Source organism: Staurois parvus, unplaced genomic scaffold (assembly GCF_062004578.1).
Source record: "Staurois parvus isolate SC_StPar_1 unplaced genomic scaffold, SC_StPar_1.0 ptg000217l, whole genome shotgun sequence".
NCBI classification, from domain to species: domain Eukaryota; kingdom Metazoa; phylum Chordata; class Amphibia; order Anura; family Ranidae; genus Staurois; species Staurois parvus.
This window is the reverse complement of record NW_028318013.1, coordinates 8,786,724-8,805,512: the sequence shown is the minus strand read 5'-3', so window position 1 is coordinate 8,805,512 and position 18,789 is coordinate 8,786,724. Positions and strand designations below refer to the sequence as shown.

At 47.2% G+C, this 18,789-nt stretch overlaps 1 protein-coding gene across 7 annotated transcripts in view; it reads left to right on the top strand.

Moving 5' to 3' along the window:
- NDE1 (nudE neurodevelopment protein 1) overlaps positions 1–18,789 on the top strand; it is a 188,092-nt gene that overhangs the window by 9,636 nt on the left and 159,667 nt on the right. For all 7 annotated transcript variants that reach the window (XR_016312993.1, XM_089679089.1, XM_089679090.1 and 4 more), the window contains exons 2-3: positions 5,628–5,756; positions 5,846–5,999. Coding sequence is in view for 6 of the 7 variants with exons in the window: in XM_089679089.1 (XP_089535215.1) it covers positions 5,671–5,756; positions 5,846–5,999 (240 nt within the window). In the remaining variant the exon portion in view is untranslated. The remainder of the gene's footprint in view (positions 1–5,627; positions 5,757–5,845; positions 6,000–18,789) is intronic.

Below are 18,789 nucleotides of genomic sequence, written 5' to 3'. Positions count from 1 at the left end.
TGGAGAAGTCAGGGGAGGGAGCACGGGCTGCAGGGAATATTATGAGCTCTGTTTTAGAAAGATTGAGGAAGTGGGGTGACATCCATGCTGATATGTCAGGTTAGTATTGCGAGAGCAGACTGAAGAGGTGAGGAGTAGAAAGATAGATAGATTTGTGTCATCAGCACATCGGGGTAAAGTTTCAGTACCACAAGCGGTAACCCTGAGCTACACTCGGGCTTACCATGCGGCGCTGCTCTGTGATCCCTCGATCACTTACCTTGTCCTGCGCTCCCGCGATGTCCCTCCTGCAGTGTCCCCAACAATGTAATCCGGTGGATGCCGGTATCTGTCATCTGAGTTCTGTCCCCTGCGACATTCACTAAAATCACATAGTATTCCATTACTGTATCAAAGCATTTCACATACATTTTGTCCCTAGTGCTTTGTCCTGTGCCCTGCCTGCATTTTTACTGTTCTTTCTGCCTGGAAACTGAGAAACGTCCATGGCGTCCAAAAAGCGTCCCTTTATGTCAAAAGTGGTTTTAGACCAGCTAGAGAACAGTGATAGTAAATTAGAACTACTTGCAGAATTGAGTGATAATGATTCGTGGGGGAATTCCTCATCAGACACTGAAAACGATTTTGCAACTTTGCTCAGTAATGCGCGAACTTGGCGCTCTATTTCAAATTTCAGTGTTTTTGCTTTGAGTATATTATTGAATTAAATTTTATTATATTTTTTATGATTATTTATTGTAATTTATGCTTTCGTATTTCAAGTTTTATCCTACCTGGGATGTTTACTAGACTCTTGTTCGGACAGATTTCAGTGAGTTATTCCTAAAAATTACAGGCTTACAATAAAAAAAACACATATTTCCATGCAAAAAAATACCGCTTTGAGCACAGAAATATGGACATAATCAGACCGCTAGGGAGGTTAAAGCCATGGGAGTTTATCAAGTGACCAAGGGAGGAGGTGTAGATGGAGAAGAGATGGGGTCCAAGGACAGAAACTTGAGGGACCCCTACAGAAGGAGGGAGTGGAGAGGAGGAGGCGGCGTTATAGGTAACGCTGAAGGAGCGCTGCGATAGGTAGGAGGAGAACCAGAAGAGAGCAGAGTCTCAGGCCAAGAGTTTTTGAGGAGGGGATTGTCAACAGTTTCAAAAGCCACATGGAGATCAAGTAGCAAGAGTATGGAGTAGTGGCCATTGGTTTTAGCAGTTAGTAAATCATTAGTGAGTTTTAGTAGGGCAGTTTCAGTGGAGTGAGCGAAAGCCAGACTGTAAAGCGTAAAGAAGGTTGTTGTACAGTGAGGTAGGAGCTCAGGCGATTGTAGATGGTGTTCGAAGAGTTTAGAGGTAAACAGGACCAGGGATATGGGTCTTAAGTTGTTCAGGTTGATGGGGCCCAGAGAGGGTTTTTTAAGTATGGAAGTGATGTGTGCATGCTTTAGAGGGGTGAGGAAGGCGCCATTAGAGAGGGAGAGATTGAAGATGTGAATGAGGGAGCATAGGATAGAAGAGGGTGACCGTAGTAGTTGAGAGGGGACAGGATCCATGGGGCACGTGTTGAGACGGGCTTCTGAAGAAACTTTAGTGACCTCTTCAGTAGTAGGAAGGTCAAAAGAGGAAAGTGTTGAGGGAGGTTTAGTATAAGGTATGCTAAATGGGATAGATGTCTGTGTAGTGGAGATGCCCCTACCAATTGCATCAATCTTGTTTTTGAAATAATTTGCAATCTTGTAAGCAGTGAGTGAGTTACTGAGTGGAGGTGAAGAAAGTAGAGAGCTAAAAGTAGAGAAGATGACTGGATGACAAGGTATTAATAAGAGTGACAAAGTAGGCTTGTTTGGCAGCATTGAGGGAGGAATTGTATGCAAAGAAAGCAGATTTATATAGGGTGAATGCTTGCTGAGATTTGGTTTTACACCACAAGACAGTTTAAGGTGGAGATCACATAACCCTAAACTTGCAGAAAGTTAAAACATATCTTAGATCTGTATCTTTTTCAGGTGGTAGCATCCATTGTTTATATATATATATATATATATATATATATATATATATATATATATATATATATATATATATATATATATATATATATATACAGTCATGGCCGAAATTGTTGGCACCCTTGATATTTCTCCAGGAAATCATGTATTTCTCACGAAACGTATTGCATTAACACATGTTTTGCTATACACATGTTTATTCCCTTTGTGTGTATTGGGACAAAACAAAAAAAGGGAGGAAAGAAAGCAAATTCGACATAATGTCACACAAACCTCCAAAAATGGGCTGGACAAAAGTATTGGCACCCTTTCACAACTGCGGATAAATAAGAATGTTACAAGCATGTGATGCTCCTGTAAACTCACCTGGGGCAAGTAACAGGTGTGGGCAATATAGAAATCACACCTGAAAGCAGATAAAAAGGAGAGACGTTCACTTAACCTTTGCATTGTGTGTCTGTCTGTGCCACACTAAGCATGGACAACAGAAAGAGGAGACGAGAACTGTCTGAGGACCTGAGAACCAAAATTGTGGCAAAATATCAACAATCTCAAGGTTACAAGTCCATCTCCAGAGAACTAGATTTGCCTTTGTCCACAGTGCGCAACATTATCAAGAAGTTTGCAACCCATGGCACTGTAGCTAATCTCCCTGGTCGTGGACGGATGAGGAAAATTGATGAAAGATTGCAACGCAGAATAGTCCGGATGGTGGATAAGCAGCCCCAAACATGTTCCAAAGACATTCAAGCTGTCCTGCAGGCTCAGGGAGCATCAGTGTCAGCGCGAACTATCCGTCGACATTTAAATGAAATGAAACGCTATGGCAGGAGACCCAGGAGGACCCCACTGCTGACACAGAGACATAAAAAAGCAAGACTACAGTTTGCCAAAATGTACTTGAGTAAGCCAAAAGCCTTCTGGGAAAACGTCTTGTGGACAGATGAGACCAAGATAGAGCTTTTCGGTAAAGCACATCATTCTACTGTTTACCGAAAACGGAATGAGGCCTACAAAGAACAAAACACAGTACCTACGGTAAAATATGGTGGAGGTTCAATGATGTTTTGGGGTTGTTTTGCTGCCTCTGGCACTGGGTGCCTTGACTGTGTGCAAGGCATCATGAAATCTGAGGATTACCAAAGGATTTTGGGTCGCACTGTAGGGCCCAGTGTCAGAAAGCTGGGTTTGCGTCCAAGATCCTGGGTCTTCCAGCAGGACAATGACCCCAAACATACGTCAAAAAGCACTCAGAAATGGATGGCAAAGAAGCGCTGGAGAGTTCTGAAGTGGCCAGCAATGAGCCCAGATCTAAATCCCATTGAACACCTGTGGAGAGATCTTAAAATTGCTGTTGGGAAAAGGTGTCCTTCCAATAAGAGAGACCTGGAGCTGTTTGCAAAGGAAGAGTGGTCCAAAATTCCGGGTGAGAGGTGTCAGAAGCTTATTGATGGTTATAGGAAGCGACTGATTTCAGTTATGTTTTCCAAAGGGTGTGCAACCAAATATTAAGTTAAGGGTGCCAATACTTTTGTCCAGCCCATTTTTGGGGTTTTGTGTGACATTATGTCATATTTGCTTTTCTGCCTCTGTTTTATATTTGTTCCAATACATACAAAGGGAATAAACATGTGTATAGCAAAACATGTGTTAATGCAATACCTTTTTTGTGTGAAATACTTGATTTTCAGGAAAAATATCAAGGGTGCCAACAATTTCGGCCATGACTGTATATATATATATATATATATATATATATATATTAGGAAATAAGTATTTGATCCCCTGCTGATTTTTGAATGTTTGCCCACGCACAAAGAAATGATCAGTCGAAAAATCGAATGGTAGGTGTATTGTAACACTGAGAGACCTAATGGCAACAAAAAATTCAAAAGAAATGCATGTCTAACAAATTATGTACTGATTTGCATGTTCATGAGGGAAATAAATATTTGATCCCTATCATTCAGCAGGATTTCTAGCTACCAGGTGTCTTTCATACAGGTAACAAGCTGAGATTAGAAGCAGCCTCTTAAAGGGAGTGCTGCTATCTCATTTTGTTACCTGTATAAAAGACACCTGTCCACAGGACCAATCAAACAATCAGATTCCAAACTCTCCACCATGGCAAAGACCAAAGAACTGTCCAAGGATGTCTGGGACAAGGTTGTAGACCTACACAAAGCTGGACTGGGCTACCAAACTATCGCAAAGCAGCTTGGTGAGACAGTGACAATCATTTGCAAATGGAAGAAACACAAAACAACTGTCAGTCTCCGTAGGTCTGGTGCACCATGCAAGATCTCACCTCGTGGAGTGTCAATGATCATGAGAACAGTGAGGAATCATCCCAGAACTACACGTGAGCATCTTGTCAATGATCTCCAGGCAGCTGGGAACACAGTCACCAAGAAAACAATTGGTAACACACTACGCCGACAAGGATTGAAATCCTGCAGTCCCCGCAAGGTCCCTCTGCTTAAGAAAGTACATGTCCAGGCCCATCTGAAGTTTGCCACTGAACATCTCAATGATGCAGAGGAGTGTTGTGGTCAGATGAGACCAAAATCGAGCTCTTTGGCATCAACTCAACTCGTCGTGTTTGGAGGAGGAGGAATGCTGCCTAGGACCCCAAGAACACCATCCCAACTGTCAAACATGGTGGTGGAAACATTCTGCTTTGGGGGTGTTTTTCTGCTAAGGGGACAGGACAACTGCACCGCATCAAAGGGATGATGGACGGGGCAATGTACCATCAAATCTTGGGTGAGAACCTTCTTCCCTCAGCCAGGGCATTGAAAATGGGTCGTGGATGGGTGTTCCAGCATGACAATGACCCCCAACACACGGCCAGGGCAACAAAGGAGTGGCCAAGAAGAAGCGCATTAAGGTCCTGGCCTAGCCAGTCTCCAGATCTTAATCTGAATTGAAAATCTGTGGAGGGGGCTGAAAGTTCGAGCTGCCAAACGTCAGCCACCAAACCTTAATGATTTGGAGAGGATCTGCCAAGACAAGTGGGCCACAATCCCTCCTGAGATGTGTGCAAACCTGGTGGCCAACTACAGGAAACGTCTGACCTCTGTGATTGCCAACCAGGGATTTGCCACTAAGTCTTGTTTTGTGAAGGGGATCAAATACTTATTTCCCTCATGAACATTCATATCCGTGTATAATGTGTTAGACATGCATTTCTTTTGAATTTTTTTGTTCCTATTCTGTCTGTTACAATACACCTACCATTCGATTTTTAGACTGATCATATCTTTGTGAGTGGGCAAACATTCAAAATCAACAGGGGATCTAAAACTTATTTCCTTCACTGTGTGTGTGTGTGTGTGTGTGTGTATATATATATATATATATATATATATATATATATATATATATATATATATATATATATATATATATATATATATATATATATATATATTACTACAGGTTTCCTTTTGATAGCATAGTGCAAAATTGTTGGGATATTGCTTCCCACACAATAAATCTTGGTTCCTGAGTGCAGTCCGACAACACTGACTGTTATATTCCATGATGTATGGAATACAATGGCAGGTGCATGTTTGGATTATTATTTTAATTGTTCCTAATTATTGTGACTGCTGCCTTTTGCAGAATTTGTGGCAAACTGTATGAAAGCGCTAATGCAACTGCTGATATGGATGATTTAGCTGAAGATACCTTTCATTCTTTGGAGGAAGAGGCACAGTACTGGAAAGATCTAGCAATGAAATACAGGAAATGGTACGTTTATTTTCTTGTCTCCTACATTTTAGATGGGTGAGGGGGTTTGAAGCAAGAGCTGTAAGGGTAACTTTGTATTTCTGTGTTAGTTCTGAGGATGCACATGAAGAGCTAAATGAGTTCCAAGGGGCTAGTCGAGAATATGAAGCTGAGCTGGAGGCACAGCTGCTGCAGACTGAGAGCAGGAACAGAGATCTACTCTCGGAAAATAATCGCTTGCGCATGGAACTGGAGTCCATGAAGGTAAGAAAACCACAATTTTGTTTTAAAGACAAATTCCATGAATTAACTAAAAAAAAAACATTAAATACACAGTGCTTGGCCTAAATGAGTAAACCCCTTTTGAAAAGTAAGAATTTAATCAATATCTCAATGAACACAAGAACAATGTCCAAAGTTTTGACAGAACTGAGTTTTTATAGAACCTTTGTTTAGCACATTTCATGAAAGTAAGGTTAATAATATAACTTGGATTACAAAATCTTCTTGAGTTTTACTCAGATTAGTTAATGCAAAAATGAATTTACCTCATAACAAAAACTACTCCATCTAGTATTTTGAATGACCTTCATGATTTGTAAGGACAGCATCAAATCTTCTAGGCATGGAATGAACAAGTTGGTGACATATTTATATAAAATGAACCTGCAGCGCTCCTACAAATAATACAAAGCAAATACAAATGAAGGCATGTATATATTACCGTATTTTCCGGCGTATAAGACAACTGGGCGTATAAGACAACCCCCTACTTTTCCTGTTAAAATATAGGGTTTGAGCTATACTCGCCGTATAAGACTACCCCTCTTCCAACACACACCAAATAAAAATGAAAAAACATCAGATTTGATTTCAATATTGTATGCTATTTCAGTATGGTATTCCAATGATGGGGTGCTATTCCTCCCACTGACACCAATGATGGGGCACTATTTCATCCACTGACACCAATGATGGGACACTATTCCTCCCACTGATACCAATGATGGAACACTATTCCTCCCACTGACACCAATGATGGTGCCCCATCATTAGTGTCAGTGTGTGAGGAATAGTGCCTCATCATTAGTCAGTGGGAGGAATAGTGCCCCATCATTGGTGTCAGTGGGAGGAATAGTGCCCCATCATTGGTGTCAGTGGGAGGAATAGTGTCCCATCATTGGTGTCAGTGGGAGGAATAGCGGCCCATCATTGGTATCAGTGGGAGGAATAGCACCCCATCATTGGTGTCAGTGGGGAGAATAGCACCCCATCATTGGTGTCAGTGGGGAGAATAGCGCCCCATCATTGGTGTCAGTGGGGAGAATAGCGCCCCATCATTGGTGTCAGTGGGGAGAATAGCGCCCCATCATTGGTGTCAGTGGGGAGAATAGCGCCCCATCATTGGTGTCAGTGGGGAGAATAGCGCCCCATCATTGGTGTCAGTGGGGAGAATAGCGCCCCATCATTGGTGTCAGTGGGGAGAATAGCGCCCCATCATTGGTGTCAGTGGGGAGAATAGCGCCCCATCATTGGTGTCAGTGGGGAGAATAGCGCCCCATCATTGGTGTCAGTGGGGAGAATAGCGCCCCATCATTGGTGTCAGTGGGGAGAATAGCGCCCCATCATTGGTGTCAGTGGGGAGAATAGCGCCCCATCATTGGTGTCTGTGGGGAGAATAGCGCCCCATCATTGGTGTCTGTGGGGAGAATAGCGCCCCATCATTGGTGTCAGTGGGGAGAATAGCGCCCCATCGTTGGTGTCAGTGGGGAGAATAGCGCCCCATCGTTGGTGTCAGTGGGGAGAATAGCGCCCCATCGTTGGTGTCAGTGGGGAGAATAGCGCCCCATCGTTGGTGTCAGTGGGGAGAATAGCGCCCCATCGTTGGTGTCAGTGGGGAGAATAGCGCCCCATCGTTGGTGTCAGTGGGGAGAATAGCGCCCCATCGTTGGTGTCAGTGGGGAGAATAGCGCCCCATCGTTGGTGTCAGTGGGGAGGAGGAATAGCGCCCCATCGTTGGTGTCAGTGGGGAGGAGGAATAGCGCCCCATCGTTGGTGTCAGTGGGGAGGAGGAATAGCGCCCCATCGTTGGTGTCAGTGGGGAGGAGGAATAGCGCCCCATCGTTGGTGTCAGTGGGGGAGGAACAGTGCCTCATCGTTGGTGTCAGTGGGGGAGGAACAGTGCCTCATCGTTGGTGTCAGTGGGGGAGGAACAGTGCCTCATCGTTGGTGTCAGTGGGGGAGGAACAGTGCCTCATCGTTGGTGTCAGTGGGGGAGGAACAGTGCCTCATCGTTGGTGTCAGTGTGGAGGAGGAATAGTGCCCCATCGTTGGTGTCAGTGGGGGAGAGGAGCGGCTGCTCCTTCTTCCAGTACGGCCGCTCTATTTTCGCAGGCCGCTCGGCTCCGCCTCCTCGCCGGTGATTGGTCGCCTGTGTGCATTTCCAGTGCTGGCGCCCAATCACCGGTGAGGAGGCAGAGCCGAGCGGCCGCGTGACCATCGAGCGGCCGAACTGAAAGAAGGGGCAGCCGCGCTTCCTGGACCGGATCGTCGTGGGACCGGAGCCAGGTAAGGTACAGCAGCCCCTCTGCCCACCCCTGTACTTAATGTCCGTTGGAGGAAGGGGGGCGGGGGCGGCGCCGCCCCTCGAAAAAGTGCCGCCCTGACACTGGTGTATAAGACGACCCCCGACTTTTCAGAAGATTTTCAGGGGTTGAAAAGTCGTCTTATACGCCGGAAAATACGGTACTCTGAGAATGACATTAGGCATATATATGTGCAAGATAGTGTATAACGCACACAACCATGGATCACCATGCATGAATAAGTTCATGTATTCATTTTCAAAAATATAAACGTGAAGATGGGTGACAGTCTATATATAGTGAGCGACCATTATTCGTGACATCAATGGTGTGGAAAATGAGAATAGGTTGCACTAACCAGATAGCGCTTTTAAAAACGCATGTAGATGATGATATCATCTAGGTGTGAGCATCTGGACCCAGGTATTCTCGCTAGTAACAGCATCTATCCCAGCATTTCAACAGGGTTTCCGAATAGCAGAGTTCTGATTGTAGACCACCATAGGGAGCCAGCAACCAGGGTCTCATCAACCAGGTATCCCAAAAGGTATGATGTGTTCACCGACCACCAGAGGGAGATAGAGCTTTAGAGAACATCCCACGATTTTCTTGGGGACAATTGGCTCAGGGAAAAAGAGCCAAAAAACAAAAATATCTAAGTGCAGCAATGCTTTATTCAAGTGCAAAGAAATGGTTAAAATATAACTCACATGATATGCAAGGGCCTGTTGGCCAGATAAAAGGGATCCACGTGGATAGAAAGTCACTGAGGGCAGCTTTCTGACATGTTTCGTGCCATGCACGTTCTCAAAGAAAGCTAGGCCCCCTCAGTGACTGCTCAAGTATATATAAGGGAACACATGTAATTGATTCATAATTGGCGATTCCCGCCGTTTGCGCATATCGCATTTGCCCGTTCACGCATGCGCAGTTCGCGCCGACGGCGGCCATTTTATTGAAGCTCGATGTTTACCATAGCATTTCACTAAGGACATAGGGAGTGATCAGAAGGAGTGTGTAACTAACCGCTCTACTTCTGATTCTCTCCCATACTGACGATGTTATGTCAGACAACCATTAAGCCTTACTATATGCCGTTTTTGGGACAAAAAAGGCTATATAAATCTAGAGGATGAGTGATTGAAGGAATATAGGTTTGTAACAGGGATCTTGTTATAAATGATCTCCTGTTTGTGCAATGTGAGGATCTGTTTCTTAGCAATCACGTGGAACTACAGGTGCCAGAACTTCCTTCAAAGACATGTGACATATTGCAACATCTATTTATTTCCATAGTTCAGGATCAACCTCTTTTAGAGCCTGGATGTTGGATGGAGAGTGATGCTCAACTTGTCTCTTCAGAATTCCTCATAGGTGTTCGGTTGAGTTCAAATCAGGAGACGTACTTCGCCACTTAATCACTTTCACCCTGTTATTCTTCAGAAATGCAACAGTGGCCTTAGATTTATGTTTTGGATCATTGTCATGTTGCCAAAGTCCACTAAGGGCATGGAGTGATGGTAGCATCTTCTCTTTCAATATAGAGCAGTACATCTGTGAATTAATGATACCGTTGATGAAATGCAGCTCCCCGACACAAGCAGCACTCATGCAGTCCCACAGAAGGACACTGCCACCACTATGTTTCACTGTAGGCACCATGCTATTTTCTTTATACTCCTCACCTTTTGTGATGCCATACAGTTTTGAAGCCATCAGTTCAAAAAACCTTTTTTCCCCTTACGTCTTTCAGGCCAGCACCTTGAGAGACCTCGGCTCCTCCCCATCTGAGGAAACCCCTCCACCCTAAAATAAAAGACCTCCACTCCCCTCCGACCTCAGTTCAGGTGTTTCCTCCGGTGGGGAGACACGAGGAAGCACAAGGTGCTGTCACCTAGATGGCAGGGGAGCCGAGGGCCGGATAGCCGGCTGAGAGGTTTGACGCAGCCGGGAGTGAAGGCCGGAGGGTCCGGCTGCACATCCTCCTTGGGTGGGTTGGGGCGTCGGGGTTACTGTGGTATGATCTGGGGAGGATCTGGGTGATGTCTCGCTCCTTCCCATGCTGGCGTTGGTTGTTGCTGGGCCGGACGCCGGGAGACGGTGAGTTCCGGCGGAAGGGGCGGGGCTTCACCCCGGGCCACGACTTCTGCTTCCGGTCGCGGCCCTCAACCACAGCGCACGAAATTCAAAAGGCGGTGCAGTGCATAGTAGCCTGAGGGACAGGCCTGCACCAAGCGACCACCCTCCTGGAGCACGATGTCGGAGGCACCGGGACCAGGAGACGCCAGATACAGGTAAGGTGCCTCAGTGGAGACCTCTCCTATCTGTTGCCCCCTAGCTCCAGGGGCATTCCCGGAAGGGTAGGGCAGGGGGTCTGCTGTGGGTGCAGGTCCTTAGGCTCTGCCGGGGAAGAGAGATGGGTGAGATAGTATAGTGACTTCCCTCCTGCCCCTTCTTTATGTTTTTCAGGGCAAGGCTCGGGCTAAAACCAAACACCAAGAGCCCAAACAGAGATGCCCATCCTGCAAGGAGGTGGTGAGAGAATCCTGGAGGAAGGTGCTGTGTGGCCCATGCATAGAGGGGTTAGTGAGGGAGGACAGGCCTGAACACGGGGACTTAGCTAGGTCAGTAAAGGAGTTGACTAGCACGGTTGACTCCTTTAAATCACTCATGGAGTGGTTTGAACTTCCCCAGCCTACACATCCCCCCCCGGCGGCCTTGAGTCAAAGCAAGGAACCTCTCGTGGCTAGGGAGGAGGGGGAACCATTGGGGGATTCCCGGTCAGAGGAGGAATCCGCAGGGGAGGGTCCCTCGGAGGATGGCAGGGGTCCCTCCCGGTATAAATTGACCCTAGAGGAGGTGGATGAGCTCCTGGGGGCAATTTATGAGACCCTGGACATAAAGGAGGAGGTTAAGACCCTATTTCTCCATGACCAGATGTATCGGGTTGGAGGAGCATAGATACAGAATATTCCCTGTGCATGACGTCTTAATCGAGACTATTAAGAAGGAATGGCAGGACCCAGAGAGGAAGCCTTTCTTCTCTAAAACGTTAAAAAGACGGTTTCCGTTTAGTGAGGACCCCGCGGCGGTGTGGAACAAGAACCCCAAGCTAGACGCGGCCTTTTCCCAAACAACTAGGAGGACAGACCTGGCTTTTGAGGACATGGGGGTTCTACCATATTTGCTGGATAGGAGTGCGGAATCCCTCCTTAAAAAAGCCTGGGCCTCAACCCTGTACAATCTGAAACCGGCCATGGCCTCGACGGTGGTAGCCAGAAACTTGGAGTACTGGCTTACTCAGTTGCAGGCCCATATAGTGGCGGACTCCCCCAAGGAAAGGATCCTGGCCTCTTTTGAGACCCTTCTACAGGGGGTAGGATATATTGCGGATGCTTCTGCTGAGTCGGTGAGGTTGGGGGCTAGGTCAGCGGCTCTCACCAATTCAGCTAGTAGGGAACTATGGTTAAAAACGTGGCAAGGGGACATCCCTTCCAAGGTCAGACTGTGCGGTATCCCTCTCACAGGAGATTGTCTGTTCGGCCCAGGGTTGGAGGAATTTCTGGACAGGACAGCGGACAAGAAAAAATCTTTTCCCCTCAAGAGGAAGTTGCCGGAGGGAGGGATACGTAGGGCCCGTCCATTAAAGAGACTGAGCCTGAGACCGGTGGGCCAGGGTAGGCCTACAGGACAGAGAGGTCGGGGCAGGGGAGGGGCGTTTTTTCACCCTCCTGAGAAGCCCCAGAAAATACACTGACTTGGTGCCTCCTGTGGGAGGAAGATTGGCGGCCTTCCTCCCGCAGTGGGAAGCGGTGGTCGCCAGCCCCTTCATTCTGGATATTATCAGAAGGGGTTATCGGGTGGAGTTCGTAAGGACACCGCCTGAGAGATATATGGTGACGACGCGTCCGAGAAACCCGGGGATGGCCGCTGCCCTGATCAATGCCTTAGAGGATCTAGAAGACCGAAGGGTCATAGTCGGGGTCCCAGAAAGGGAACAAATGAAGGGGGTGTACTCCCATGTATTTCTGGTTCAAAAGCCGTCTGGAGCATTCCGGCTGATTTTGAACCTAAAGCCCCTCAACAGGTCTGTGCGTTACCGGAGGTTCCGCATGGAGTCTATATTTACGGTCAGGTCCCTGATCCCGCCAGGGTCTTTTATGGCATCCATAGACCTGCAGGACGCATACCTGCACGTGCCCATTGCGGAAACTTCTCAGCAGTTCCTCAGGTTGGCAGTGGAGGGAGAGGGAGGAGTGCGACACTGGCAGTTCAGGGCTCTTCCATTCGGACTGTCCTCCTCTCTGAGAATTTTTACCAAGGTTCTGACGGAGGCACTGGTTCCTATTCGTTTGAAGGGAATTCCAGTGATGGCCTATCTGGACGACTTGCTGCTCTTCGCAGATTCAGAGGCTCACCTTCTGCGGAATCTGGGTATAGTGCGGGGCCATCTAGAAAACCTTGGGTGGATGGTAAATCTAGAGAAATCTTGTCTGGTGCCTTCTCGGAGGATGGTTTATCTGGGTTACACTCTGGATTCGGTGGGTCAGTGGGTCAGCCTGACTTCGGAGAAGGTGTCCAAATTAGAGGCAGGGATCAGACTGGTGCAGGGAAACAGGCCAATAGCGATAAGGCAGGCCATGTCAGTGCTGGGTCTACTGACGACTTCCATCCCAGCAGTGCAATGGGCAGGTCTACATATGCGCCCCCTCCAGTTATGGGTCCTGAGAGTTTGGGACGGGAGTGCTCACTCCTTAGAGGGCAGAGTCCTGGTTCCCCCCCAGTGTAAAGAGGTCGCTGTGGTGGTGAAGGTCGTCCAGTGTAACCCAGGGGTTATTATGGTGCTTCCCAGTGTCCAGTGAGGTCACGACGGATGCCGGCTCCAAAGGATGGGGCGCCCACCTGGGAGGATTAGTGGCTCAGGGGAATGGTCCTGGGAGCAGAGGAACAGGTCCTTGAACTGGAGGGAGCTGAGGGCAGTGGCAGAGGCTCTTCAGGCCTTCCAGATGAGAATCACGGGCCACCATGTGCGAGTCCTATCAGACAATGCCACGACAGTGGCGTATGTAAACAGGCAAGGGGGAACAAGGAGCAGGGCCCTTGGAGCCTTAGCAGCAACGCTCTTGTCCTGGGCAGAGGTGACCTTGGCATCCCTGTCTGCAGTACATTTGAGAGGAGAGCTAAACCGGAAAGCGGATTTTCTGAGCAGAACGCGGCTCAGGGAATCGGAATGGGCCCTGAACCCCGAGGTGTTTCAGGAAATTGTGCTGAGGTGGGGATCCCCGGACGTGGACCTTTTTGCCTCGGGAAGGAACAACAAGGTCCCGGCCTTCTTTTCCCTGTCCCGCTGGGACGGATCAAGGGCGGTGGACACGCGGAGTCAAAAGTGGGACTACCGGCTGTGTTACGCCTTCCCCCCGGTTCCCTTGCTTCCCCTAGTTTTGAGGAAATTCAGAACAGAGGGGACCTCATTAATTCTGATAGCTCCCTTCTGGCCACGGAGGGCTTGGTTCGCGACACTGAGGAGTTTAGCCTCCCGTCCACCCTGGGAGCTGCCACCAAGGGAGGATTTGTTGTCACAGGGACCGGTCCTTTGCCCCAACGTGAGGAAGTTGAGGTTAACCGTTTGGTTTCTGAGCGGCAGCTCCTCTTAGGGAAGGGTTTTTCGCCCAGGTTGGTGTCCACGTTACTGGCCAGTAGGAAAGAGGAGACCCAGGCCATTTACGGTAGGGTCTGGGGTCGCTTTGCAGCTTGGTGTGATCAGATGTCACTGGCAACCCACAGTTTAGTGTCTGTGTTAGAATTTCTGCAGGCAGGGGCTGACAAGGGGTTATCGGTTAGCACGCTCAAGGGACAGATCTCTGCTCTCAGCGTGTTCCTGGAGACACCCCTGGCCAGGGAGGCGCTGGTAGCTAGATTCTTTAAAGTTCTAGTGAGACAGAGGCCTCCAAGGGCCAGACCATTTCCGATGTGGGATTTGGCCAAGGTACTTGGTGTGATGACGAGGACGCCATTCGAGCCCCTGGAGTCCTGCTCGATTGGCGAACTCACTGTCAAGACTGCCTTCTTGGTAGCGGTCGCCACGGCAAAGAGGGTGTGTGAGCTGGAAGCATTATCAATCAGGTCGCCCTATCTCCGTGTTTTTCCGGACGGACCCATCCTTCATCCCGAAGGTGGCACAGAGATTCCAGAGGGAACAGGACATAGCCCTTCCCTCGTTTTTTCCTGACCTGGTTGGGGGTGATCAGGAAAAATTTCATTTTTTTAGATGTCAGAAGGTGCGTACTCCAATATCTAGAAAGGACTAGGGAGTTTAGGAGCACCGAATCCTTTTTTGTTTTTTTCAAGGGAACTAGAAAGGGGAAAAAAGGCATCCAGAAGGACACTGGCAGGTTGGTTGAGGTTGGCAATTACTGGAGCATACCAGGCGGAAGGCCTGGAGGTTCCGGAAGGTATCGGGCGCATTCCACCCGAGCGGTGGTAGCTACTCAGGCTGAATTTGCAGGGGCGTCCCCGGGGCAGATCTGCAGAGCGGCAACATGGTCCAGTTATGACACATTTGCCAAACATTACAGGTTGGACCTGGTCTCTGTGCAGGAGCAGGCCTTTGGTCGTAAGATCTTGCAAGCAGTTAGCCCGCCCGAGGGGTGAGTACTCGCTTATCCTCTCAAGGTGCTGGCCTGAAAGACGTAAGGGGAAAAATCAAGTTACTTACGGTAACGTCTTTTCCGGGAGTCTTTCAGGCCAGCACCGGTTTCCCACCCAGTGTTGATATGGATTATGTGAGCATGGTTTGTTATGATTACGTTGTCTCACGTTGTGTCTCCCCAGGTGACCGGAGGATGTTTGGAGAACTGAGGTCAGAGGGGAGTGGAGGTCTTTTATTTTAGGGTGGAGGTGTTTCCTCAGATGGGGAGGAGCCAAGGTCTCTCAAGGTGCTGGCCTGAGACTCCCGGAAAAGACGTTACCGTAAGTAACTTGATTTTTTTTTTCTTGGTCTCATCACTCCAGAGTACAGAGTCCCAGTAGACCTCTTCTTTTTCAACACCATGCATAGCAGTGTGCAATATCTGACAGGAGAGAACTGTATTTGCGGAGTCTGCAGGTTGCTCTTGCAACATTTTTTTTTTTTTTTGTCAAATGTAACAATGTGCACCCAGGGAGTGCACCAATTTAACCTGCATGGGAGGTGTGGCAGTAAATTAAGCCTTCCAGAAAATAAACATTCACAATTTTAGCATGTACAGTGGGGCAAAAAAGTATTTAGTCAGCCACCAATTGTGCAAGTTCTCCCACTTAAAAAGATGAGAGAGGCCTGTAATTGGCATCATAGGTAGACCTCAACTATGAGAGACAAAATGAGAAAAAAAATCCAGACAATCACATTGGCTAATTTGGAAAGAATTTATTTGCAAATTATGGTGGAAAATAAGTATTTGGTCACCTACAAACAAGCAAGATTTCTGGCACTCACAGACTTGTACCTTCTTCTTTAAGGGGCTCCTCTGTCCTGCGCTCATTACCTGTATCAATGGCACCTGTTTGAATTTGTTATCAGTATAAAAGATACCTGTCCACAACCTCAAACAGTCACACTCCAAACTCCACTATGGTGAAGACCAAAGAGCTGTCGAAGGACACCAGAAACAAAATTGTAGACCTGCACCAGGCTGGGAAGACTGAATCTTCAATAGGCAAGGAGCTTGGTGTGAACAAATCAACTGTGGGAGCAATAATTAGAAAATGGAAGACATACAAGACCACTGATAATCTCCCTCGATCTGGGGCTCCACGCAAGATCTCACCCCGTGGGGTCAAAACGATCACAAGAACGGTGAGCAAAAATCCCTGGACCACACTGGGTGACCTAGTGAATGACCTGCAGAGAGCTAGGACCAATGTAACAAAGACTACCATAAGTAACACACTACGCCACCAGGGACTCAGATCCTGCAGTGCCAGACGTGTCCCCCTGCTTAAGCCAGTACATGTCTCGGCCCGTCTGAAGTTTGCTAGAGAGCATTTGGATGATCCAGAAGAGGATTGGGAGACTGTCATATGGTCAGATGAAACCAAAATAGAACTGTTTGGTAGAAACACAACTCGTCGTGTTTGGAGGAGAGATAATGCTGAGTTGCATCCAAAGAACACCATACCTACTGTGAAGCATGGGGGTGGCAACATCATGCTTTGGGGCTGTTTCTCTGCAAAGGGACCAGGACGACTGATCCATGTACAGGACAGAATGAATGGTGCCATGTATCGTGAGATTTTGAGTGCAAACCTCTTTCCATCAGCAAGGGCATTGAAGATGAAACGTGGCTGGGTCTTCCAACATGACAATGATCCCAAACAACGAAGGAGTGGCTTTGTAAGAAGCATTTTAAGGTCCTGGAGTGGCCTAGCCAGTCTCCAGATCTCAACCCCATAGAAAACCTTTGGAGGGAGTTGTAAATCCGTGTTGCCCAGCGACAGCCCCAAAACATCACTTCTCTAGAGGAGATCTGCATGGAGGAATGGGCCAGAATGGGAAGGAACCATCAACCTACCATCAACAGTGTGTTATATATCCTTTGTGTTATATATTCCTGTAAGTCTTCACAAGGTTGGTACAAAGTATTGAGATGAACTTTTGATATTGACCAAATACTTATTTTCCACCATAATTTGCAAATAAATTCTTTCCGAATCAGCCAATGTGATTGTCTGTTTTTTTCTTCTCATTTTTTCTCTCATAGTTGAGGTCTACCTATGATGCCAATTACAGGCCTCTCTCATCTTTTTAAGTGGGAGAACCTGCACAATTGGTGGCTAACAATACTTTTTTGCCCCACTGTAGGTTAGAACCTTTTTTTACAGCATTCCAGAATGATATCCTGTAGCCTCAGCAACAGTAGACCTCTTTGGTTCAATTCAAAGACTGTATTCAAAGAGAAAAACCTCATGTGAAGCATGATGGTGAACCTTTTTATGGTTTAGGGTTCCTTAGGGCCTGTGCAATTTGCAGTCATCATAATTCACTATAAATTCTGCATCATATCAAAATTTGCTGGAGCATATGAGCGAATACACCTAGGAATCGTGGGAAGTATGGAGTGTTAGACCGGCTCAGTTTTAAAGTGGTTGTAAAGGCTCAAGGTTTTTTACCCGTACTGTGCAGCAGTGCCCTCAGGCCTCTCAATACTTTACCTGAGCCTGATTGCGATTTCAGCGATGTGAACAGCCTTGGCTGTCCCGGGTCTCTGCCTCCTTATTGGCTGAGACAGCAAGCGTGAGCTATTGGCTCCCGCTGATGTCAATCGCAGCCAGTCGGCCAATGAGGAGAGGGGGATAGAGCCAGGTCATGGCTCCGTGTGTGAATGGATGCACGGAACAGCAGGTGCCTGCGGGGGACTCAGAGGAGGATCCAGGCTGCTCTGTGCAAAACCACTGCACACAGCAGATAAGTAATAGAACTGTTTATATATATATTTTTTTTTAAATGAACCTTTTAGAATCTTTAAGCCCTGTTCTGAACTCCTTTTTGAAACGTTGATTAGCAATTTGAAATGAGCAGTTGTTGCAAGGAAAATTAGTAATTTAATATGGAGAAGAGGTCAAAAAGAATGCCAGAGACTGGTGGGCAGTTATGCAAAAGAGCTTACAGGAAGTTTTTCTGCTAAAGCTGACCCTTCCAGATTCTGAAGCCAAAAATGTACTTATGCTTGCCAATTTTAAACATGTTGACAACCAACAATTTATTTTGGCATACTTGCTTTTTAATTGATTGTATATTTTGTATATATCCATGGAAGCCAAAGTGTTTGAAGTAGTGGTCTGCAAACTGTGGCCCTTTGCTTGCCTTTATCTGGCTCTTTGGACACTTATCCTCCCACTGATGCGAGGCACCATTTCTCAACCCCTTTAGTAACAAGGCAATAATTCCTGCACTGATCTCAACAATGGGGCACTATTCCCCCCAGTGACAACAATGGTGGGGGACTAATAATCCCCATAATACCAAAGAGCAGACTTTGTTTACTCCCACTGATGCTTGAACATTTGCTACTCCCATTGGCCACAGTCTGGCCCCCATAAAGTCTGAAGCACCGTAAACTGGCCCTTTTTGCTTAGACATTTTGGGGACCCCTGGTTTAAAGCAATAGATTTGCTTTAAAATCCCAACCCCTTCTAACACAGCTGCACTTACTCACCTTTTCTTTTGCTACCCTGGTGCTTTGCTTACTGCTGGTGCAAAGAATATACATGCCACCTGGAGGAACTTGTGACTCATTCCATGTGAAAGTGCTCAGCAAAGAACATAGGCATAGTCTATGGTTCTAAGAGCCAGGCAGAGCACTCTTTGCAGTTTGGTTCTGAAAGTTGCATCTTTGTATGGGCTCATGTACACTGCAGCTGATTAACTCCTGTTTAGGAGCTGTGCAGCAATTTATTTATTTTTTTCCTCTCTACTCCGCAGCCCCTGAACT